This window comes from Bos indicus x Bos taurus, chromosome 4 (assembly GCF_003369695.1).
Source record: "Bos indicus x Bos taurus breed Angus x Brahman F1 hybrid chromosome 4, Bos_hybrid_MaternalHap_v2.0, whole genome shotgun sequence".
NCBI classification, from domain to species: Eukaryota; Metazoa; Chordata; class Mammalia; order Artiodactyla; family Bovidae; genus Bos; species Bos indicus x Bos taurus.
Window position 1 is genome coordinate 16998566 of NC_040079.1, and position 25633 is coordinate 17024198.

Here is a 25633-nt window from a genome sequence, read left to right on the forward strand (position 1 = left end):
CCATTAAATTCAATGATAACAAGAGTAACATTTTATCCTTGCAAAATGACAGTGCTTGAGTATATCCTAATCACATAAAACAATTTTACACATCAACCAACTTCTTTTGGACACTGGTTTTTCTATGCCAGGAAAGATCTCCAATAAGATTTAATGCAAACTGTGAGGTTCCTTCTTTATAGGATATGCTGGGAGTCTTCCATTTTCAAAGGGCAATTGTAACCCTTGGTTTTATAACCCATGGGGGAAAAAAACATTTTAATAAGAGTGTTGGAGGGAGTAGAGAGTAATAACTGAAACTCCTAATTTGATAATACAGTATATACCAAAAATATATATGCATAAATGTTTTGACCTAAAAAATCCCCTTCTAGGAATTTGTTCTACAGATAAACTTGAAGTAGTATGAAATGCCATGCTACTAAATAATTTACTGTAGCACTATTAGAAAAGCAAATTTTTGGAAACAATTTTGCAATTATGTGGGGACTAGTTAAATAAACTGTGATATTTCCATACAACCGAATACCATGTAGCTCTGAAAAAGAGAGAAAGCTCCCTTTACCTGGATATGAAAAAAAATCTCCATGATATAGGAAATGAAAAAAGCAAAGAGCAGAATCATGTATTCTGCTATATGTGTAAAAGGGTGGCGGTAGGGGAAGGAATAATGTATACAGAAAGATACACATAAAATATCTTTGGGAAGGACACTCAAGAACACTATTTGCCTCTTGGAAATGAGATTAGGTGGGTGGACAAGAGAATAAAAGGAAGATTTTTCACTCCATACTTTTGAATTTGAACCATGTAAAATGTACTAGCTGGTTAAAACACTAAATTTAACCCAAGTATTTATTAATTTGTATAAAAATTATAAACAGCTATTTCAGGATTTATAATCTGAGAACACTGCATTATAATTAACACTACAAATCAGTGTAACAACTTTGGCTATTCTTTCCATCAGTGCACCCCTCAGGATATTATACAGCCACAGAATACAGAGCCAGAGAAGGATGGGAAAAATCTGAACTTCTCAAATTTACAGGGAAGAAAACTTTGGCACAAAGAGGTTAAATAAACTCACCAATGGATACAATTAGCAGCTGGCAAAGTATGACCTAGAACCTGACCCACATTTCAAAACATTCTCATCTATTTTCCTCCCCTCAAACTGTTTCCTCACAAGTGCTCACCAAGATCACCAAGAAATGACAGTTACTACTACAGCCACCCTAACTGCACTCTGAAGATAACACGAATGACGGGGCTAGTGTGAGCTGATGTCCTATCTCTGTGAGATACTTTCCAGTGCTCTCAGGGGAACCACAAGAGAGGTAAGGTCTTGCTTCTCTTGGGTCAGGTCTGAGCAACGAGACAGGGGTAGTTAAAGCCATAGAATAAACATGGGAAGGGTATGGGAGGGATTTTCCAACCAAGTCAACTATATCAGAAAAAATGAGAATAATAGTAAGCAATTTCACAATCAGGAAATTCAAATTTATTTTTATATTAAAACAAACACTAATCTATTGTGGCACAGTTTATAAAATGCACATGGATTTTTAAGGTAGACAAGGCACTTATAAAGAAATTTCATGCTGCTTCTTGACTGATCCTGTAAGTGGCCTAGAAGGACACACATTCAAAATCTCTTAAACACTTAAGAGGCAGGAAGGCTTAAGAACTACTACACCAAAGGAATTAAAGCAGTGTTCTCAATGGCAGTGGAAAGAGCAAAGGATTAAGCTAAACAGACCTGGAAATGCAGTCTCATTTCTGCCATCAGTACATGTGACCTTAGATCAGTTATTTAACCTTAAGCTCAGACCTCTTTCCTCATCTGTAAATGTGGTCAACGTCACTTACCTTGCAGTGCTGTTACAAGGATTGTAGGTAATGATAAGCAAACTGCTGAAACTCCAGAAGGAGTACAAGAAATGACAGTTACTACTATAGCCACCACAAACCTATTGGAATCTTTCTTTGATCATCTAACCATTCATCTGGGTTCAATTTATTAGAACAAGATAATGTGAGCAATGGATGTCATAAGCCCTCCCAACCAGTCACAGGGAAAAAAAAAAATAGGCCAATAGGATAAAATTACCTGAGTGAAGTTTATTATACTCACATATTTCATTTCAAACTTCTTAGCCAACATTTCCACTTCTTGCCTCTCTTGATGATCATCATTGAATGGGTCTTCTGTGTAAACAGGCTTTTTCTGATTCAAAGTGAATGGTAAAAGAAACAGAAGTATTAGTATTACTTCAATTACAGTTGACTATATCTTTAAAATTTAGTAAATAAGTCAATTTTTCCAAATATTAACAAATAAATTAGAAGCATTAAAAAGTAATTTAAAAAGAAACTAACACTGTAAATCAACTACACTTCATTTGAAAAATCCATTTTAATTTTTTAAAAATTCAAAAATTAAAAAAAAACTAATTAGAAAGACATGTTGGTTTATAGCAAAAATATTTGCAGTTTTAATGGACTCTTACACATTTTAAAGTTTTTCAACAGTTAAAAACTCAACAATTCAAATTGTCTTCAGTCACAAAATGATCTATGGTTACCCTATCCAAAATAAAAAGGCCAAAGAAACCCAAGAAAATTAGGTTAAAAAAAAAAAACAAAACACCTATAACTTCCCAACAAAGATTAACCAATTTGGTCAGAAAATCTTTTGCTTCTAAAAGTTTATTACAATTATCATTTAATCATCTGCCCTGAGTTAGCACTGGAGTATCTGTAGCTGCTACAGCTTTTTGCTAAGGCCAAGCACAGACAAGCTCTATATCATCTACATCCTGTCAATGAATATCCATTCAAGAAATTCATACGACTTCTAAACAAGGCAGAAAAATTTGATAGCTACAGCTTACATTATCAAGGCTTCCTTTTAGCAGGTAGAGTTAAAATCTACTATAAAGCACAGTTTAAAACATACAGCTAGGATCCTGCATTTACCACCTACTGATCAAAATAAACAAAAAGACACATCACATCTTTTACTCAAGCTTACTATTTCACAGACACACTTCATATATATAGATAGATAGATAGATAGATAGATACATTTCAATATACAAAAAAAACAAAACAAGGAGCTACACATAATCTAATTATGAACAACTGACTAGAAAGTTCATGGAAAAAAAGGCTAAATGCTTTAACTGACGTACCATCTTCAAGCAGTAATTAAAATGAGAGTACATTACAGCTGAAATATTAGACACAGATTTGCCCTGACCCTGAAGGTCAAGAAAAAATGTAGAAGGGATGACGTTTTGCAAACTTTGAAACCAAGATATTTTATCCTGGCTATAAAGGCTGAGACATGATTAATCGAAAAACATGGACAGAATGAATACAAAACAATTCATCATACTTAGGAGGCATTAGAATGAAAGGATACATTTTAAAGCTTAAAGGAACTTTTAAATCAATTTTGAAAATTATCTATTAAATAACATGTACAGTCCTTTATCCCAACAGGAGTTATCAAAGGAAAATATAAATATGACCTGAAGGAAACAAAACAGCAGCAAGGTGATGAAACAAGAAAGGAAAGAAACAAAACATAAATGACAGAAACAAAAAAAGCAAGCAAGCAAGCAGAAAGGTGATGAAACAAGAAGCACCAGGCATGTGCAGGGGACAGCCTTAACACGAGATCAGAGTTAAGGACAGTCAACAACCACTGTGCCTTGCCATTATAAACTGTTCCTCATATCACGATGGAGTCCAAACACTACATCTCACTACTGATCTGACCCACTTCTATATGAGCAAATATAAACACATGGATAGATATTTTAAATAAGAATCACCTTATAAACCATTATCAAATATTTTATATGTGGATTTTTATATAGGCAGCAAAATTAAATCACTTATTTACTCTTGATAATCTATAAAAGTAAATTTAAGGAAACTGACTCACTTTCAAAATTAAGGCTCTAAGCTTTACATTTTTGGGGTGAAAAGACCTAATAATTACTAAATACCAAAATAACCGATCAACCCATAGGCAAAATTGATGCAACAATTCTTTCCTTTGATGTTAACTAATTAACACCATTTTCAGAAGAGCTTTCATATATGTTATCCAAAATATGCAGTATGACAAATAATGGAATACCACAGAATGCTCTGGTAACAGTATAATCACATTACCACTGTAATCATTTATTTTTATACAAAATGCTCAATTAATCATGCTTAAGGGAAGATGTTTTCTGGTTAAGTGATTCTCTGGTTTACTAAGAGTTAAAAAAGAATTTCTTGTGTATCAATTCCCCTGAGCCAGAAAAGGTGAACAAATTACTCTTTCAGGATAGAGATGATTACAGTGCCTCCACCTCAACCAGGATCAATGCTCTGCAGACAAGGTTAAGGGTTTAGCTAATCTGTGTTCTGACAACTAGAGTGGGTTTTGTTTTCCATATTTTGCCAACACCTGCTCATTTGATTATGTTTTCCCTTATAAATAAGTAAGTTTAGAAAAATTCCTGACTGCATTTAGTTAATAGGGGTTTTATTGTTATATATTTATGAAAGATGGTTTAAATTCACCCCAGTACAGATTGTACTCACATGTAACAGGTTTTTTATACTTACATATCTATCAAGTAAAATCTTACTGGGTAATAGACAGCTATCTCAATATTGCAGAAAGTTTCCTTCTTTTAATTTTACAAGATCTCTTTTCCTTCCCTTGCTACTCTTAACCTGCTACATAGTATGTTGTTCAATTACAATAAGGCAAAATGAGGGCTTCCCTCATACCTCAGTCGGTAAAGAATCTCCTGCAATGCAGGAGACCTGGGTTCTATTCCTGGGTCAGGAAGATCCCATGGAGAAGGAAATGGCAACCCACTCCAGTATTCTTGCCTGGAGAATCCCATGGACAGAGGAGCCTGGCAGGCTACAGTCCATGGGGTCGAAATAGTCGGACATGACTTAGCCACTAAGTCACCACAAAATTTAAAAACTATTTTGAAAATATTCCATCATCACTGAAAATAAACTGGACTCCTCCTGAGGGGAAGAAAAACCAAAGCTGGGAATCTCCACTTTGCAGATTAATTCTATTGCTTACATTTTGCCTTTTCCTGGTTTCTCTTCCCAGGATTTCCTTTCATGGAAATGTGACAACTTCATTTAGAAAGGTGTTTTCTATACTTCCTTATGTAATAAATATGTTCACTGGGAATAATCATAGGAAAATCTGGCAAATATTTGTTGCAAAGGCACACTGTATGTATAAACAATGGATATTTTGGTTAAGTGGAATATGTCAAATGATATATGGCTGAATGTACAAGATAACTAGACTAATACACCACAAACTGATAGTGTAAAAGAAAAATTAAATGAATTATTCACCTTTCTCCTAGTACATTTAATTATTAGTTCTGATATTATCAAATTAATAGGGTAGGGTGTCAAAATCAACTTAATAATTAAAAGATACATATCTATTATTAGTCTATCATCCCATGAATATTATAGCATAAAGATCATAACAGAGGTTTTTGTATTTCTACTATAATTCTTTTTTCAGTTCAATTGGGCAGGACTTTCTAAATTTATACTATATGAGTAAATTGTAAGAATTCTGTTTTTATTAAGAATTGGTACTAGCATATGGGAAAAAGTACTAATAAGATGATATATGAGCACTCTGGGAACCAGCCACCTCTTTGTAAATTGGGGATGAAGGTTTTTTCTCATGCAGTTCTGCTGGACTTAAACTCCACAAGCCACAATTAGAACTGTGTTTAGCACACAGTGAGAAATCAGTAAATGTTAGTCATTATTATGTATTTTTTCCCCAATATAATCACCTATAATTTATGAAGTAGATTAGGGAGTACAACTGCAAACCTTCTTTAGATTAGAAGATCAAATATAGCACAATTTTTTGGAAAAATGCTTCAGTCCAATATTCTCAAAATTCTTTGGAGGAAAAATATGCCATCACTTTATGAATAACATGGGCACTAAAGTGAGTCTAAAGGGCAAAATGTTGTGTAGAAATGACCAAAATGATCTCTATCCTTAACAATTCATTTTGGTTGCAAACACTTAGTAATGATTTGATCACGCAACAGTATTTGTAAATAATGATCAAAAGATTGGCCGACTTTACAACAAACAAAATCTAATGACACTGTTTAATATGGTATTTTTAAACTAAGTTATTCATTTCAACTATAAAGATAACCAAGGATGAAAATAAAACAAGTGACTTCTGGGGTCCATTAGACGAGTGCTAAAGCAAAACCTAATAAACAGAATAGTCTCTAAACAACAGAGGAAATTGTTCTTATTACACTTACTCCATCATTTCCCTTTCTAGCTTACTTCTGAAGATCACCAACCAACAATAAAAATTACAGCTACCAACAAGCCCCTCTCCTATCTCCATTGTTCACCAGTTCCACTAAAGGCATACCTAGGTATTTTTAATAAAGTTTTTAGAAATTCAAAGCTAACATTATTTTCATCATCCAAAAATCACAATGGCCAAGTGCAATATCCTTCAACTAGAACCAATAAACTAATGATATGTACACTCAAATAAGAATATGATGGTAAGCGCCAAATAAAACGAGAGACACCCTCCCATTCAATTGCTGCATGAACACTAGAGAAAACAAAGCTTAAAAGGTTTACCAATATCAACACGAAAGAGAAAAATAAGGAACCAGATAACTAGCTCAGGTATCCTTCATTCCTAAAGTGGAATCCTTAGTCTGAAAATGTTTAGATTACTTTTAAATCCCCTTCAATTAAGAAAAATACCCCACGCTCAGAAGCACATCTCAGCGCCCACAACAACAAACAGCGACGAAGGTGAAGATGATCCTGGAGGGGTTACACAATGTCTCTGCTTCACACTGGGGGGCGTGTCCCCCAGGTTTTCTCTTCCTTTCTACCGACTGCTGGAGGTCCGCAAGCAAAACCCAACAACGCAACTTGCAGGGCCCCCAGGTTTTTTTTGTAGAAGGCACAGAGGAAACCTGAGGTTTCGAAAGGTGCAAGGAAAAGCCAGATCCGAACAGCGTTTGGAGCGGGAGCGAGAGCAGGATGCGGGGGGTAGGGGAGGATGGTCGGTGGAGCGGGTAGGAGCCTCGGGGCCAACCCAGGGGAGCAGAGAAAAGCACACCCGCTCGGCCCCTGCCCCTTCCAGCCACCCTCTGCGGAGACCCGAGACGCGCAAGGTGGGCGTCGGAAGGTGCAAACCACTGGGGGGAGGCGGACGGGTCTCGAGGCTCCCGGGGTCTGGGGGATGAGGGAGGGATCTTCTGTACCCGTTGTTCTCCACACAGCAACAGCTCCGGGTAACTGAACTCCACGCAGCTCTCGTCGGTGGGATCTTTGAGCACCAGCTCCAGGCGCACCGTCTCCCTCGGCGGCCTCGGCTGCGGCTCGGCCCGGGAAGTCGACTCCCGCGGCGGGGGCGGCTGCAAGTGCAACTGCGGGAGCGGCGGTGGCGGCGGCTCGGGCCGCGGGGGCTCGCGCTGCAGCGACATGGGCGGCTCGGCGCGGCTGACCTCGCGCTGAGGGAGCGGCTTCTCCCGCGGCGGGGGCTGCGCGTCCGACCTGGGGGCAACCTCCCGCGGGGCCGGCGGCTCCGTCCGGGCCGGCTCGCGGTACGGCTGCGGTTCCAGCCGGGGAGGCTCGCGAGGATACTCGGGCTCGCGTTCGGTCCCTGGGAACTCGGCCTCGCGCCGCCTCACCGGTGACAGGCTAATAAACGCTACTCTGCGTGGCTCCGCCATCCCCACTGTTCTGGCCCTCTGCCTTCGCTCGAGCCGGCGCTCGGTTCTACGCCGAGTTGTTTGCCTGCCTGCCCTTCCTTTTGCTCGCTGTAGCTTTTCTTCCCTCCACCACCCTCAGCCGTCTCCGCCGACGCCACCGTGAGTGCGGACTGTGCCCCCTTCCCCGCCACTATGTTCTGACGGGCTCCACCGCCATCGTCAGGGTCGCCGCAGCCGCCATGTTGGATCCCCCACATAAATAGAAGCAGGCCGCTGAGCGGGCGCATGCGCAGACAGGAGACGCTCGCATCCACCGTCGTGGCTGTGGCTCAGTTTTCCTCTTTTCCTCCCAACAGTCTGGAGTCCAGACAGGTCAGCGGAAGTGACATCATGGCAGGACCGGTTTCCATGGAAACAGAGACGCTGTCTGCGCCCTTTCTAAAGGGGAGGGGTCTGGGGGTTCGCGAGAAGCTTCCTGTTCGCACCTGGAAACCCGAGGGGCGCTCAGTGGCGAGCGTGGAGATGTGCCTGGGACCGACCTAGCTATGGCGCCCGGTCATCTCTCTCTCTCTGTCTCTCTCTGTCTCTGTCGCTTCTAGGGAGTTGGGGTTGTCAGCTGGTTAGTCAAGGCCGATGCGGGGAAAGAGTAGAAGGCCGCAAACACCAGCCTCGGTGTCTGCCCGCCCAGCGCCCCGGCAGCCCGAAATGTCAGGGGAAGAAAGGAAATGGCTAACTCCAACCTGACTCACCCTGCAGCTTCCTTGCGCAAAGCGCGACGTTGACTCCCACAGGCCTCCCTTTCCTAAACCGACTCCTCTGGTTTTTTTTGGTCGGACTGCGCCGCGGATTGTGTCACAGGGTCATAAAATGCCCAGTAACGTTTTGCAGTTGGGAAATTGAACCAGCCAATGAACACTTCTGGACTCATTCATAAAGTCTAAACTGTTTAATTTACAAAAAACCCTTCTCAACAGAGTGTGGTGGTATTTTATGAAACTCTCTTGAAAGTGGAATGCTACATGACCCATTTCTGGTAGGAGAGGAGCCTTAGTTGGAAACGACTCACAGGCACACCTGTCATAAACTAATTGAAATTCACCTTTAAAAGAATGAGGGTTATGGTCCATTTGATTAATAATACATTTAATGGAAAACAAATCTGATAGCTTGCCCTCCACGCCTTCTGTTAATTCCATTAACCAGGTTAACAGTGTTAACACCTATGGATGACTTTGAGTCAGTGTGATGTTGTAGACGAGTTATGAGTTGGTTCTGGGTTTTTTGCCTTCTTATTATTAATACTTTCATATTGTATAAAGATGGTGTTGGAATCGATCGTTCTGATGTTCCCTCCCAGCTCTCAACTGCTAAGCTAATATGAGAATCCTAGTTTTGGGGTCATTTGAAGAACCTGGGAAGAGGTCAAAGTCAATTCTCATTCAAAGTCAAAATATCTTTGTCTAAAATACTAGATTACCTAAAATGTGTCAGATACTCATGTTATCTAACTGTAATGCTGTGAAGTGAAAGTCCCTCAGTCGTGTCCAACACTTTGCAACCCCATGGACCATACAGTCCATGGAATTCTCCAGGCCAGAATTCTGGAGTGGGTAGCCAGTCCCTTTTCCAGCGGATCTTCTCAACCCAGAGATCTAACCCAGCTCTCCCGCATTGCAGGTTGATTCTTTACCAGCTGAGCCACAAATGAAGCCCACATAGCGGCTGTGAGCACAGGCATTCTTTGTTATCTATAAAATATCCATGAGATCAAGCTACTCATACCTTTTTAATGGATAATTACTATCTAAAACATCTTCACAGCAATTTTGATAACTTTACAGACTCTCAAATCTCAGGTTGAGGATTAATATTCTGTCCAGGGTGTGGTAATCTTACACTTATGGAGAACTATACTTATAGAGAAAGAGCAGGTCAATCTGATCCTTAATTTAATGCCTTTCCCTTAATATTCTGTCCTAGAGGCAGAGCAGCAGGATTGTCCCCAAATCCGTGTCTTCCCCAGAATGAATTTAGCAATAAGCTTAAAACAGCTGCTTTGTGGAGTTAAATAGGAAAATCTTAAATGGTAATAGCAGAGACAAACAGAATTAACATGAATAGGTAGATTTAAAGACAGTTCAGTGTCATGTTAGTTCCTTTTATGTTAATCCTCTCTGAGAATGACAGGTTTAAGACTAGAATGTCTTGGGAAGATCCAAAGGCAGAGTATCACTGAGAAAGAAACGCAAGTGCAAAAGGTCTGTGTAGGGAGTAAGTCGGAGAAGGCAATGGCACCCCACTCCAGTACTTTGCCTGGAAAATCCCATGGATGGAGGAGCCTGGTAGGCTGCAGTCCATGGGGTCGCTAAGAGTCGGACACGACTGAGCGACTTCCCTTTCACTTTTCACTTTCATGCATTGGAGAAGGAAATGGCAACCCACACCAGTGTTCTTGCCTAGAGAATCCCAGGGACGGGGGAGCCTGGTGGCTGCCGTCTGTGGGATCACACAGAGTCGGACACGACTGAAGTGACTTAGCAGCAGCAGCAGGGAGTAAGTGGGACAAAAGGTCAGAGTGGCTGGAGCACAGTAAGCGAGATGGGGAAAGAGGCAAGAGACAAATCTGAGACAAGAATAAAATTTTATTTCACACCTTACAAAAGGATAAATACGTAGTGAATCACAATTTTAAATGCAAAAAAAAGAAAAGAAACTTTAGAAGTAATCAGCTGAGATGTTTTTAAAAACTCACACTAGGAAAGGCCTTTCCAATTATGATTGATAATTTTGACTATTTAAAATAAATTTTATGAAAGAAAAATAGCCTTAGTCAAAAGACAAATTGGAAAGAAACAATTATAACACATTTCACGAAGGGTGAATTACCCTGATAATAATCGAGGAGAAACAACAACAGTACCCTGGCAGCTCAGTGGTAAAGAATCTGCTTGCAGTGTAGGAGCCTCAGGAGAAGCGGGTTTGATCCCTGGGTCAGGAAGATCCCCTGGAGAAGGGAATGGCACCTCACTCCAGTATTCTTGCCTAGAGAATCCCATGGATAGAGGAGCCTGGCGGGCTACGGTCCATAGGGTTGCAAAGAGTCAGACACGACTGAAGAGATAGCACACAGGCACACAATAACCTAATAGAAAAATGGAGAAATACAAGAACAGATAGTAAAGCACAAAACTCAGGAGCTAATTTTATGAAATTAAATACATGTCTGAATACTTGAATGACAGTTTCTAGTTGGAAACAGTTTTTCCTCAGAATTATTAAGGCTTTGCAACACTGTTTTAAAGCTTCCAGAGTTGCTACTGAGAAGTCCAAGGCCATTTATCAATTTGATTTTTGGATGCTGCTGCTGCTGCTAAGTTGCTTCAGTCGTGTCCGACTCTGTGCGACCCCATGGATGGCAGCCCACCAGGCTCCCCGTCCCTGGGATTCTCCAGGCAAGAACACTGGAGTGGGTTGCCATTTCCTTCTCCAATGCATGAAAGTGAAAAGTGAAAGGGAAGTCGCTCAGTCGTGTCCAACTCTTAGCGACCCCATGGACTGCAGCCTACCAGGCCCCTCCGTCCATTGGATTCTCCAGGCAAGAGTACTGGAGTGGGTCGCCAGTGCCTTTGTCTGCAATCTGTGCAGACCTTCCCCATTATAAGCTTTAGTTCTCTTTGTCACCAGTGTTCCAGTAATTATCTTTTTTAGTTCCACTGACACACTGGACAGATGGCCCAGGTCTCATGCCAGTTTCCAAACAGTGGTTGCAACCATAGCAGGTGAGCATGAACTTAAACCTGGGATTCTTTTGTATTTCTATTTTTTATTTTATTATTATTTTGGCTATACCTTGCAGCATGTGGAATCTTAGTTCCCCAACCAGGAATTGAACTCACACCCCCTGCACTGGAAACAGAGAATCATAACCACTGACAACACCAGGGAAGTCCCCTGTATTCTTTTTTAAAAATAGCTTTTTTATACCAAAAAAAGCATATATATATATTAACAAATCTATATATAACATATATATTTTATTCATCGGAAGGACTGATGCTGAAGCTGAAACTCCAATACTTTGGCCACCTGATGCGAAGAGCTGACTCATTTGAAAAGACCCTGATGCTGGGAAAGATTGAAGGCGGGAGAAGGGGATGACAGAGGACGAGATGGTTGGATGGCATCACCAACTCAATGGACATGAGTTTGAGTAAACACTGGGAGTTGATGATGGACAGGGAGGCCTGGCGTGCTGCAGTCCATGGGGTCACAAAGAGTCAGACACGACTGAGCGACTGAACTAATGACTGTATACATTTGTCAAAACCGTCGAACCATAAAAAACATACATTTGGTGATTTCCCCAGTCCTTTCCCAAAAGGACCTATGGCCATTTACTCAGATGATAGTAAACTGAGGAATACTTCACTTTTCTGAGGACTAGGAGACTCAAAGTCATAGTTGACATTGATACAGAGACCCAGGATGTACCATTGCCCTTTTGGTACAGCTTTGGAGTCTGGGAACTAAGTAATAAGTGCAGCCCTGGTCCAAGTCCATCTTACTGTGGGTCTGCTGGTTGGCAGACCCACTTTGTGGTCATTTCCCCTTTCTTTAACATATAATCAGGATCTACAAACTTGACGGAGAAACCCCAATGACTTCTTACCCTGGATATTGGAGCCTTTAAGGCACAGTGGAGTGTGAATTATTTTGTGTCAAATTAGATGTCAAAGCTTCATGCTTATTATGTAATAACAGTGTAGTAATTCTAGAAGAACACAATATGTCACATTTCCAGATTAAGCAGTCCCCACACTATTTCCAGCTCACAGGAAAGGAAAGTTTGAAAACACAGGAAAATTTAAAACAATGTTTCATTACAGCAGAATTTCTTCACAAAAATAAAATGTGAAAATGAGGCTGCAGTGGTTTCTGAGTGGCTCATCTGTTAGTCAAGCAAGGAAAGCCATTTACCAATGGAGAGTTAATTAAACTGTGTTTGCTTGTAGCAGTCAATGAAAAATGTATGCAAATAGAATAAATCAGCCTTTTGTTCAAGGAGCTAAGATATTGGGAGCAACATCAAGAGTCAGTCCAAAAACAAGGCAAATGATTTGAGTGGTTTCTGTGGGCTCTTTGGTCTGAAGTGTACTTTGAAGTGAAAGTGAAAGTTGCTCAGTTGTGTCCAAATCTTTGGGACCCCATGGACTATACAGTTTCTCCAGGCCAGAATACTGGAGTGGGTAGCCTATCCCTTCTCCAGGGGATCTTCCCAACCCAGGGACTGAACCCAGGTCTCCCACATTGCAGGCAGATTCTTTGTCAGCTGAGCCACCAGAGAAGCCCAAGAATACTGGAGTGGGTAGCCTATCCCTTCTCCAGGGGATCTTCCTGACCCAGGAATCAAATTGGGGTCTCCTGCCTTGCAGGTGGATTCTTTACCAGCTGAGCTACCAGGGAAGCTAAAGTCTACTTTGCCTGGTTATTAATATAGACACGGCAGCTTGCTTTTGATTATTATTTGTATGGTATATCTTTTTACAGTCCTTTTTTTTTTTCATAGTGATTTTAAAAATCGCATAATATTGATGATCTTAATCATTTTTAAGTGTATAGTTCAGAAGTACCTTCATGTTGTTTTGGAACAGATCTCCAGAACTTTTTTATGTTTTATTTACTTTTTATTCTAGTTTTATTGAGAGACAGTTGATGTACAGCAGCACTGTAGAAGTTTACAGTATGCAGCATCATTTGACTTCATCATGAATTACCACAAATTTAGTGAACATCCATCACCTCATATAGATACAAAAATTAAGAAATAGAAAAAAATACTTCTCCTTGCGATGAGCACTCTTAGGATTTACTCTTTTAACAACTTTTATATATAATATACGGGCTTCCCTCATAGCTCAGTTGGTAAATCATCTGCCTGCAATACAGGAGACCAGGGTTCGATTCCTAGGTCAGGAAGATCCCCTGGAGGAGGAAATGACAACCCACTCCAGTATTCTTGCCTGGAGAATCCCATGGACAGAGGAGCCTGGCGGGCACTGTCCACAGGATCACAGGAGTCAGACATGACTGAGTGACTAACAGTTTCAGCTTAGCGACTAAACCACTACCACCACCATACATAATGTACACTCCAGAACTTTTTCTTCTTGGAGAACAAGAAATTCTATATCCATTAAACAATTCCCTCCCTGCCTCTGGCAATTACCATTTAACTTTCTGCTTCTGTGAATTTGACTGCTTTGGATACTTCATGTAAGTGTAATTGTGTAGTATGGGAGCTCAGAGAAGTCCCAACAATTTTTTCAAGCAACCACACCTTGCTTGAAAGTTTCACTTGAGGAAAATAAGGTAATATTCTAGGGCAAGAGTCAAAGAACTCTTTCTATAAAGAATCAGTTAGTAAATACTTTAGGTTTTGCAGACCAAGAGGCAAATTGAGACTATTCGGTAGCTATTTACTTAACAAGAGAGAAAACAAAGCTTCCCAAATTTCTTATTGATGAAATTAAAAATAGAAACTGACCACAATTTTTTTGGTAATACAAGTCTACTAACAAGAATAGAATTCTTCTCAAGTGGGAGAGTCTACACACCACGTGTTTCCTGACATGACAGGCGTCTCTTGTTGCAGAGCACAGGCTCTAGGTGCTCGGACATCAGTAACTGTGACACACGGGGTTAGTTGCACCATGGCATGTGGAATCTTCCTGGAACGGGGATCGAACCCATGTCCCCATGCACTGGCAACAGATTCTTAACCCCAAGACCACCAAGGACATCCAAGAGTCTCTCCTGAACATTTACTGAAGAGTGGAATTCCTGGGTCATAGTATGAAGCTAAAGTTTGCAAAAAAGGCCATACTGTTTCTCAAAGAATAAATGAAAGTAGGTAAATAGGAACAATTAAAGTTAAGATTAAACATCTTATAAATATTATTCAAGCCTTCATTTATGTTATCTTCATTGGACATAATTATTGACTTATTCTCTATGTGGTTAAAGTCTGTACTTCAAGTTTCATCTTAAGATGCACTTCCCCTATGTAGCCTTTTCTGTGTGACCCATCCACAGTATTTTCCCCTGTTACATTTTCTCAGTAAATGTATTAATATAAGCTATACTATCCTATCATTTCATTGCTTTTACAGTACCTTGCAATTATTCTTTAGATTGCTGTTATCTACATTTTCATCCTAACATACACTTTCAATTTTTAAGACTTGAATAACATGTCTCATCACCACCATATTAATAGCTACTTCTCAGTTTAAAACTAGCAAAGGAGGGTATAATTATATGTCTATGGAGGAAATGAAAAATTGGAAGGGCTCATGTAATTAACTGTACATAATATGTATGTGTAGTTTATACATAGTGGGAAAGACTTATACATATTTAGAGATGCAATAAGATTCCCTTGAAATTTTTGTTACACATATAGCTATGTCTAAGTTATGATGCAGAAACCCAACTCAGAACCCCATCAACAGAGATCTCAGTTTTTTTTCCCTGTAAGGAGAAAGGGTTCATTTACACAAGCGGACTGAGTTTTTTATCTGCTTGTATTTCTCTTTTTGCTTTGGTTTGTGGGAAGCTTGAAAGTAGATTTACGGCCCATTTTTCATAGTTCTGGTATGTATTTTTGTGTATTAACTTTACTCGTGCCTTCCTTTTTTTTGACCAGACTGCATGGCTTATGGGATTTCAGTTCCCTGACCACGGATCAAACCAAGACCTTCCGTAGTGAAAGCACAGAATCCTAACCACTGGGCCACCAGGGTATTCCTTCTTTTACTCTTAAATGCCTTCTATTTGTTATATATATATGTATGTATATATATATATATATATATTTGCTAATTAATCTCTAATTGTTTCTTGAACACAGTAGAAGTAACTGACCAAATAAATACATGAATCATTACACACACACACAAAGGTGAATTAAATCAAATGCTTCTGTAATTTGCAGTATGGATGCTCACATCTGTGTTTCCCACTGCCCTCTCTCCTGAGGTTCACCTAGCAGCCTCCTGCTTTCCTGTATCTGAGGTTTGTAAACTGTGTTGCCTTGTTCGGTAGCCTGAGTGGTGGGCCTGCTGTGTCTGCTTCCATTTCTCTTTTTGCCCCAACCACCAAGGCAGTCCTTTGGCTGCTGCTGCTGCATCACTTTAGTCGTGTCTGACTCTGTGTGACCCCAGAGACAGCAGCCCACCAGGCTCCTCTGTCCCTGGGATTCTCCAGGCAAGAACACTGGAGTGGGTTGCCATTTCCTTCTCCAATGCATGAAAGTGAAAAGGGAAAGTGAAGTCGCTCAGTCGTGTCCGACTCTTAGCGACCCCATGGACTGCAGCCTACCAGGCTCCTCTGCCCATGGGATTTTCCAGGCAAGAGTACTGGAGTGGAGTGCCACTGCCTTCTCCGAGGAAGGGGTTTGATGCAGAAAAGAGTGCAAGGTTGTCTATACACTACACAGTCAATACACATGCATCAGCTGATTGTGTTCACACATCCTTTTGGTGTGTGGCTGCCTCATAATATCACATATTCCTCCAGAGTCGAGGCAGGTTGTGGGCACATCATCAGGTCTCTAGCTCTGCTTTTCTGAGAGCATCTCTAAATAAGCAGATGACTGTTTGGACATTATCATAAAATACACACAAACCTGAGAAGTATTTTATAGGATGAAGAAGAAAGATAACTATTTATCTAAGTCATATTAAGGGAGTCATAAATACAGGAACTAGTAAATCACTAAAATTAGTAAAAACTAAGATCATAGCATCTGGTCCCATCACCTCATGGCAAATAGAAGGGAATAACTGGAAACAGTGACAGATTTTCTTTTCTTGGGCTCCAAAATCACTGTAGACAGTGACTGCAGTGAAATTAAAAGATGCTTGCTACTTAGAAGAAAAGCTATGATAAACCTAGACAGTGTATTAAAAAGCAGAGACATCACTTTGTCAACAAAGGTCTGTATACTCAAAGCTATAGTTTTTCCAGTAGTCATGTGTGGATATAAGAGTAAGTCCATAAAGAAGGACCCCAGAGACCCCAGAATTGATGCTTTTGAACTGTGGCACTAGAGAAGACTCTTAAGAGTCCCTTGGACAGCAAAGAGATCCAACCAGTCAATCCTAAAGGAAATCAACCCTGAATAGTCATTGGAAGACTGATGCTGAAGCTGAAGGTCCAATCCTTTGGCCATCTGATGCGAAGATCGAACTCATTGGAAAAGACTCTAATGCCGGGAAAGGTTGAAGGCAGGAGGAGAAGGGGATGACAGAGGATGAGATGGTTGGATGGCATCACCGACTCAATGGACACGAGTCTGAACAAAGTCTAGACGCTAGTGAAGGACAGAGAAGTCAGGCGTGCTGCAGTCCATGGGGTCTGAGTCATACACAACTTAGTGACTGAATAAAAACAACAAAGGAAATCACAAATTCATTTTTGTTATTAGAAAGTAGATATAACTATTGTGATTTAATGCCCACTAGCTTGAAACTTTTTAAGTGTATCAAGCCATAAAGAAGGAAAGCAGTCCTTTGGCTTCTGTGTACTTGGATATATGTTGCATGTGCTGCACAAACGGCAGAGGTCTGGGCGTCTTGGTAGCTGTTGAGTTCTAGGATCCATTCTGGTTGCTTCTCCCAAATGGGGAAGGAGGTGTCTCCTATATAAGGATACAGACATTCCCACTGCCTTATTTTATCTCTCAGTAGCTTGTTCCTATTGAGACAACAATCACATGTTACTGTGTTTCGGTGGGTATACTTCTTTTAGACTGAGTTTCTTAAGGATCAGGATTGTGCGTTCTCTGCATCTCTAGCACCTAGCATATGCTTGCTGTGCTATGCTGTTCTTAGTCGTTCAGTCATGTCCAACTCTTTGCAACCCCATGGACTGTAGTCCGCCAGGTTTCTCTGTCCATGGGGATTCTCCAGGGAAGAATACTGGAATGGGTTACCATGCCCTCCTCTGGGTGATCTCCCCAACCCAAGGATCAAACCCAGGTCTCCCACAATCCAGGTGAATTCTTTACTGTCCGAGCCACCAGGGAAGCCCAGTATATGCTTGGCACACCAGAAAACAATTACTGCTATATTTAAAATGGATAACTAACAAGAACCTATTGTACAGCACAGGGAACTCTGCTCAGTGTTATGTGGCAGCCTGGATGGGAGGAGGGTATGGGGGAGAATGGATACATGTATATGCATGGCTGAGTCCCTTCACTGTTCACCTGAAACTATCACATCATTGTTAACTGGCTATATCCCAGTACAAAATAAAAAGTTCAAAAGGAAAAAAAAAATTAGATGGGAACAAGAATCCATGAGGTCAGATCTCACAAGTACCCTGCTCTTCCAGTTACTATGTTAAATTATTCAGTCAAGTATTTGGAAGCTTTCTATATATGAGACTTGTATAGTGTTGTATAACGTTTGTTAATGTTGTATAACGAACTTCTGGAATGCACTGTGACTTAGTAGAGAGCCAAACCTAACATGGCTAAGCAGGAAATACAAGCCTTAGTAGACAAGGCTTCTTAGGGCTGTCTATTCTCCTCTCAGAAAGAGTAACTTGTGGAGAGTAAAACTTGGTGTTTCCCCCTTCACTCTGAGGTCAGGAAAGAAAGGGGAGAAGGCACATTATAAACCCACCACCCTTACTCACCGCACTTAAGAGAATACCATAAATAACCAAATAATAAGCTTTAATTTAAATATGTTACAGTGGAACATAACAATTCTTTTGAAATATAAAAATAACATTTTTTCCATTTGCAAGTAGTATCTGCTACAGAGTATAAAGAGCACATTGATGCTATGAATTGTACACATTATCACTCCATTCCCAAGCCTGGACCCTCTCCTCTCCATGCAACACTACTCTGCAATCTTGAGGCCCCGTCAAGGGGCCAAGCTACTTCAGAAGTAGCAATCCTTAATAACAGAATTGGGTAGTAGCTCTCTTAAACTAGTCTCTATGGGTTTTTTTTTGGCGGGGGGGTCGGTTCTATAGATAAAAAACTTTTTTAAAAAGTTAATCTAAAATTCTGAGAATTGCTCTTTTTGGAATATGTTTTTTCCAGGAGACAGAAAAATGGCAGGGAGAAGCTGGAGCATTAAGATCAACAAGAGCTCATTTAAAAGTATATCACCATCTGTGGAAAAGCTTTCCAAGTATAGGAAATTTGAAAATAACAGCAACTAACTGGAAGACAAATTTCATTGCCAAAAACCACTGAAGAGGTCCATACGTCTTTCTCTACTGTCATGTTTCCTAATATTTTGAGTGAGGTAAGTAAGAATCACAAGGATTCTAAAGATTATGGCAGGTTCTGTCCAGATCTGATCCACCTAGTAACTTAGATACTGAGGACCAACTAGTGAAAAAACAGAAACAATATAATAAGGAACAGAAGCTTTTGTATATAAAAAATTGTGGTGTAATTTTGTTTTCTAAAACTCAGCTATTCTGGCCAGTTTATTTTGATTTGTGCTTTGACTTGATTAGATCTGGGTCTAATAAAAGACTGGAGAACTGGCCACCTTCCTGAGTGGAGGTGGGAGAACCCTCATAATCGTCCAGGAGGCAGAACCCTCTGCCATCACTGACCTCACCTCCGCTGCGCCGACTTCTGCCACGTTCCCGTCTCCATCCTATGCAACTCCTTCATCCTCAGTGGATGCTGGGGTGGGGTGGAAAACCTGACTCAGTGCTTATAGGAATTCTTGTCTTTAGTGCTTCAAGGAATGGTGACCTTGAGTTCTCCTGCTGGAGAGGAATGGCTCTGCGCTTATGTAATGCTGGTACCTTCAACTGGCAGAAACAAAGTATGTAATATAGAAACAAAGTAACCTGGTACATAAAATGTGTGGGTCGATCTTCCAAAAATGGGTTGTGAGCCTAAAAATGCTCAGTTGTATAAGTTGTGTTGCGAGAGCTCAGCAACATTGAGCTGGAATAGGACTTAGGACAAAGTCCATCCATTAGGGAGGGAATCCCTCAAAGAACTTTACATGATTCATATTCTATTATCATTGCATTAATAAATAAAATAATCTTTGGAGCCCTACTTTCAAAATTTGATGTTTACTTAGTGAGATAGAGGAAGGAAAACCTAACCTGTAAGACCACCTAAAATATAACGGAGAAGTGACTGATGAGACCTGTATACTTTGTTTCCTGAATATCTTTAAAATGTCCCACACAGATTTTCTTCATATAGAACTCACCTTTTAAAAACTGCAATATACATGTTACTCTGCTGTAACGTGTTATTATCATCAACAATTCAACTATCAAAAGAATAACCCCATAAGTCTATTATCTATTAGTGCCTGGACAGTTTGATGAAGGGTCTTACTGCCATTCTTAGAACCAGGTAGCTATTTATAACTTCTGCTCTCCTAAGATTCAGAGATGCATTACAAAACTTTTTATGGATTTCCCCAGTAACACAGGATCACGTACATAGATGGCTAAAATTAAGATGACAGAAATGATGTGACCCTTGAGCAGTAAAGGCATCTGTTATTGCAACTTGGAGAAAATGCCATGGAATGCTAATAAATAAAAAAAGTTTATGTCATTCTCCTTTAAGTCAGTAAATTACATAAGAGTGCTCTGAGTATTTTTAGAATAAAGGCACTGGACAAGTCCAAAGTCTTATTGCTCATGGGATCATATGGGAGCCACAGCCCAGACTACAGCTCTTAACTCAGCCAGGAGGCTTGGTCTAAGCTAGCCTGTCACTGATCAGGAGGCTTGGAGACCAAGGAAGGAGATGTCAATAAACAGAGCCTTGTCTCTAACATAAACTTGAGGGAAATGATCTCCAATTTTATGTCAAAGTGGTGATGGGTTCTGGAGGACTTGGGGGCTGTTTTAGACAGGCACTCTGTTTTCTTTGGCCCATTTCTTCATGATCCGGACGATGTACTCGACTTGCGGGTTACCCGTGCTTCTCAGTAAGTGGAGCACTTCTCGAAGGGTCTCTCTGAGGAAACGGTGTGAAAGGACAAGAATGCAAATTAACAGCTAAAATAACTTGTGACGGTTCTTCACATCCTTCTAGCAGGCATATCTGCCTACCCTTTTCCTGTGTTTTCATAAACCAATCACAGACTTCCTAGCTTTCTATTCTTATGGTGCCATAGTAAAATGGAAATTCTGTGAACTCCTCACCAATCTCAGTTTTCTTTGTTTGCATACACACACATATACACATATTTTTTTTGTCTGAATATGACATAAATATTTCTGTTTCTATGGTTATTCTGTAGGACAGAATAGAAAGTGTGTATTAAGGAGCTGGGTTCAAATTCTAGCTCTGTGCTAACAGGTCACTTAACTTGACTGAGTCCCAGAGTTCTCCTTTGTTTAATGTGTTAATCACCCCAAACTGGGTGTCACTGCCATAAATGGAAAATGTCAGAAAGCTGGGGTAGATGATCTCTTCAAGAAAAGTGACACATTAATAAATACAGAAGAGGGGAAAGTTAAGGACCATGATTTGGCAAATATTCAATATTTATATCTAACTAATTTAAATTTAATTTAAATTAAAACTCATGTTTTAAGTAATACATACTAAATCTTCCCTGTTACATCATCAGATCTATAGATGACTGCCTACTGATCCTCTTCCCTAAGGGTTCGCTCATATTTTATCCTTTTTCCCTCAAGTATCTTCTTTCAACTACCCAAATTCTTTTAAACTTTTAACAGTACTAGAAATATATACAAGGTAGGAACTAATTTTTGATAGATTATTTACTTATAAAATAGTCATTATCTTCTATCATAGATCAGTAACAAATACATTCCATGAAATTACTTTCAGAAAATGGAATTTAGTTTTCAGTAGTTTAACTGTTATTACAAATGGAACTATATGCCATGTAATTTTGTGTGGTCTAATGTCTCAGTATTTCCTGAAATATGAGAAGGCAAAAAAAATTAATTTTTAACCACACTCACTCCATTTCTAATTCTTTGAGGTCTAAACTAAGAGACACAAGAAAAAAACCAACAGGCAAAGAAAAGAGCAGAAGAGATTGAAAAAGACATTGCTTGTGAAAATGGCAGTATAAAACTTAAACTTTCATTCATCATTCTAAAACGTCATTATTTTATTGCATTGAATCTATAGGTTGCTTTGGGTAGTATACTCATTTTATTGCATTGAATCTATAGGTTGCTTTGGGTAGTATACTCATTTTATTGCATTGAATCTATAGGTTGCTTTGGGTAGTATACTCATTTTATTGCATTGAATCTATAGGTTGCTTTGGGTAGTATACTCATTTTATTGCATTGAATCTATAGGTTGCTTTGGGTAGTATACTCGTTTTATTGCATTGAATCTATAGATTGCTTTATAATTTTTAGTTTTCAGAGGATGTTAGCCAGGAAAACAATTGTCACCCCCCAGGAAACCAGCAAGTGCACAGAATAGCGTCTCTTGTCTGTCTACTTACTTGGGTTCCCTCCCAGCCAAGATCATCTGGAATATGCCCACACAGGCACCCCGCTTGCCTTCCCAGTATTCAGGGTTGGGGTCCAGCCTCTCTAAGACATCAAATGCTTTGGCTGAATAGTAAAACTGGCCCATCTGAATAAAAGAAAGTATTGTGGTAATACTTGTAGTCAAAAGACCCCACAAAATGAAACTAAATGTAAAGATACCATGAAACATAACATAAGTACATAAAACACGTGTATGGGTAATGACAACATTCTTAGTTAGCAAATTAACTTCTATTCCTTATTAAAACGAGAAGGGAAATCACAGTTTGTGTACATGGGTTCAGTTTAAATCCCCTTACCTTCATTAAGTTTTCAGCAATACAACATTTCTTCTACATATAGTCAAGTTATGCTATAATCAACACATTTCTCATTTCTTCTAATTCTATTCTTCTGTTCTTGAGGATAAATACTGATGACTGATCCAGACTGGTTATTTTTCAAGTTTCCTCAATACATTCCAAAGCTGACTACTTTCATTCATTTTCTGCTTATTTGATCATGTTTCACCCAAGAGAATGATCTTTCCCTGACCTTTGCCCTGTCATCTCAGAATGCCTAGATGTATACTGACTCCTAAACAGCAAACCTCTTAAATATTTAATTCCTTTTGACAAACTTCTTTCCCAAACACACTACACACTCCCATGGCCTTGTACAGTATGCTATCATTAAATTTTGCTTAGATGTTGCTGTTGTTGTTCAGTTGCTAAGTTGTGTCCAACTCTTTGTGACCCTATGGACTGCAACACACCAGGCTTCTCTGTCTTTCACTTTCTCCTCGAGTTTGCTCAAACTCATGTCTATTGAGTCAGTGATGCCATCCAACCATTTCATCCTCTGTCGTCTCCTTCTCCTCTTGCCCTCAATCCTTCCCACCATCAGAGTCTTTCCAAAGAGTCAGCTCTTTGCATCAAGTGGCCAAAATATTGGAGCTTCAGCTTCAGCATCAGTCCTTCCAATGACTAGTCAGGGTTGATTTCTCTTAGGATTGACTGGATTGATCTCCTTGCAGTCCAAGGAACTCTCAAGAGTCTTCTCTAGCACCACAGTTAAAAAGCATCAATTCTTTGGGGCTCAGCCTTCTTTATGGTCCAACTCCTCATCTGTACATGGCTACGGAAAAACCATATGGACCTTTGTTGGCAAAGTGCTGTCTCTGCTTTTTAAAATGCTGTCTAGGTTTGTCATAGCTTCTCTTCCAAAGAGCAAGCATCTTTTAATTTCATGGCTGCAGTCTCATAAATATATAGGGTTACCAATTTCACTGAAGTCTTCAAGTTGCTTGGAAATCCTCCCTTATTTAGTGTGGTTTAATTACTTCTCCTTTTCCATAAACTGTTGCTTTAAACCTTTCCAATTTCCTTAAGATCTCTATTGCATTCTTAGCTTAGCTTTTTTCTCTACTTCATAAGGAAGACACAACTTTCCTGCCTTCCATTCAAATTATACTTCATTACTCTGCCTATCTCACAGAAAGAAGTGTTCTTATTCCTTTTCAAGGTTAATCCTTCTTCCTATGTTCACCTAAAATATTTTTTTTGGTAAAGAAACACACCAAATGATGTGAGAAACATACATGCACAGTTTAATGACTATAATGTCAATACAAGTGTAACTACCACCCGTGTCAAGAAACAAAACATTGAGAGCAAAACCAAAGCTCTGTGTTTCACTTCTATACCACAGCCCTCTCTTCCCATATTTTCATAACTACTAGTCTGACTCTTACGGTCATCAGTTCTTTGACTGTATAGCTGTATCAGCTTTGTATATATGTTTAGACAACATAATTGAGTGCTGCCTCTTAGTATGTTAACTATATGAAATAATGCTGTAAATATTATTTTGTATCTTTGTATATGTTTTTACAATTTGTCTATATTGTTGGATATAGCCCTAGTTGGGTCATTTGCTAACGCCTTTTTTATTTTGGAATAATTATAAACTGACAGGAAGTTACAAAGATAGTACAGAGTGGTCCCATGGAACATCAAACCCAGGAAACTGACATCACTACAATGTATGTGTACATTTCTGTTATTTAATCAAGTGTGTCAGACTCATGTAACCACCACCCCCAGCAAGACAGAACTATTACATCACCACAAATCTGTACCTCCCAGCTGACCATTCCTAACCTCTGGCAATCATCAATTTTTTCCTACGTCTCTATAATTTTGCCATTTCAAGAATGCTTTATATATATATGTATACATATGAAATCATATATCAGTTTTTTAAAGATTATGGGTTATGTTATTCTCGTTCAATCTGTCTCCTAATCCAATTCTCTTCTGTACCTAGTAGTGTTTTCTCAGGCCTCATGCAAGTCAATCTAGCTGCAGATTCGACATTTTCCTTCCTTGGCATTTGATAAAATAGAAACAAGAAAAAGAATAAGGAAAAAGGCTTTTTTTCTCTCTCTCCTGGTTCTTCTCTTTCCCTTCTGTTCATCCTCATCGTCTGTTTCTTTTACTAACTCCTCTGTTTCTATCCCTTAAATACTGACTGGTGTTCCACACGGTTCCTCACCCCAGTCACTGGCTACTCTCATTCTTTCCCATACTCTGCCGCTGCCACAACCACCGCCACCATTAACTTCTGTTAACTTCTGAAGTCACATATTTAATCCAAACCTTTCACATGCTTTCCTGAGCTCTGGGTTCACCCTGCGTATTTCCTACTATAATATCTCTACCTGAGAGCCCCAAACATACTTCAGATTTAATACATTTAAAACTGAACTAAATTCCTGTCCTTTAGTGTTTTCTTTCCTTCTGCCTTCTCTAACTTACTTAATATCATTGCCGTCCACTAAGTTATATTAAACATTTTCAAGTTTCCTATGTTTTAAAACCTTTTCCACTGATGGTGATTTATTTTTGTAATGATTTACTTTGCAATGAGCAAAGTAAATAAATCACTGATGGTGATTTATTTTTGTAATGATTCACTTTGCAATGAGCTATTATTGATTAAGTTGATACTAGACTTTCTTTACCTAATGTTTTCCTGTCTTTTGAGCAGGAAGAAATATTCACCAAATAGTTTTCAGAATTTGAGGTTAGTTTTGTAAAAAGCTTTTAATCTATAGGATAGGGCCCCAAACTCTTCCCTGTCTTTCCAACTCCCTACACACACACACATACACACACACATACAAAGCTCCTCTTTTACTAAATCTGACTCTACTTTTTTCTGGTTCCTTTGTCCTTCCTGTCTACTATTTACATCAAGGTTTCCCAAAGGTTTGGTTTGCAACTCTTTATTCTTCTTACTTG

General features: G+C 39.6%; 2 protein-coding genes across 4 annotated transcripts in view; both read right to left on the minus strand.

Annotated features, from left to right (window-relative positions):
• UBN2 (ubinuclein 2) overlaps nucleotides 1–8126 on the minus strand; it is an 89477-nt gene extending 81351 nt beyond the window's left edge. Inside the window, exons 1-2 of one of the 2 annotated variants that reach the window (XM_027538873.1) lie at nucleotides 7335–8126; nucleotides 2138–2230 (exon numbers count right to left, since the gene is read on the minus strand). In XM_027538873.1, coding sequence (XP_027394674.1) covers nucleotides 2138–2230; nucleotides 7335–7805 — 564 coding nt within the window. In that variant the 5' untranslated portion in view covers nucleotides 7806–8126. The remainder of the gene's footprint in view (nucleotides 1–2137; nucleotides 2231–7334) is intronic. The other variant, XM_027538872.1, reaches the window with a different exon arrangement.
• A 10385-nt stretch (nucleotides 8127–18511) lies between these two features.
• TTC26 (tetratricopeptide repeat domain 26) overlaps nucleotides 18512–25633 on the minus strand; it is a 42058-nt gene continuing 34936 nt past the window's right edge. For both annotated transcript variants that reach the window (XM_027538875.1, XM_027538874.1), the window contains 2 exons: nucleotides 22301–22434; nucleotides 18512–20817 (listed from right to left, as the gene is read on the minus strand). In XM_027538875.1, the coding sequence (XP_027394676.1) occupies nucleotides 20706–20817; nucleotides 22301–22434 (246 nt within the window). In that variant the 3' untranslated portion in view covers nucleotides 18512–20705. The remainder of the gene's footprint in view (nucleotides 20818–22300; nucleotides 22435–25633) is intronic.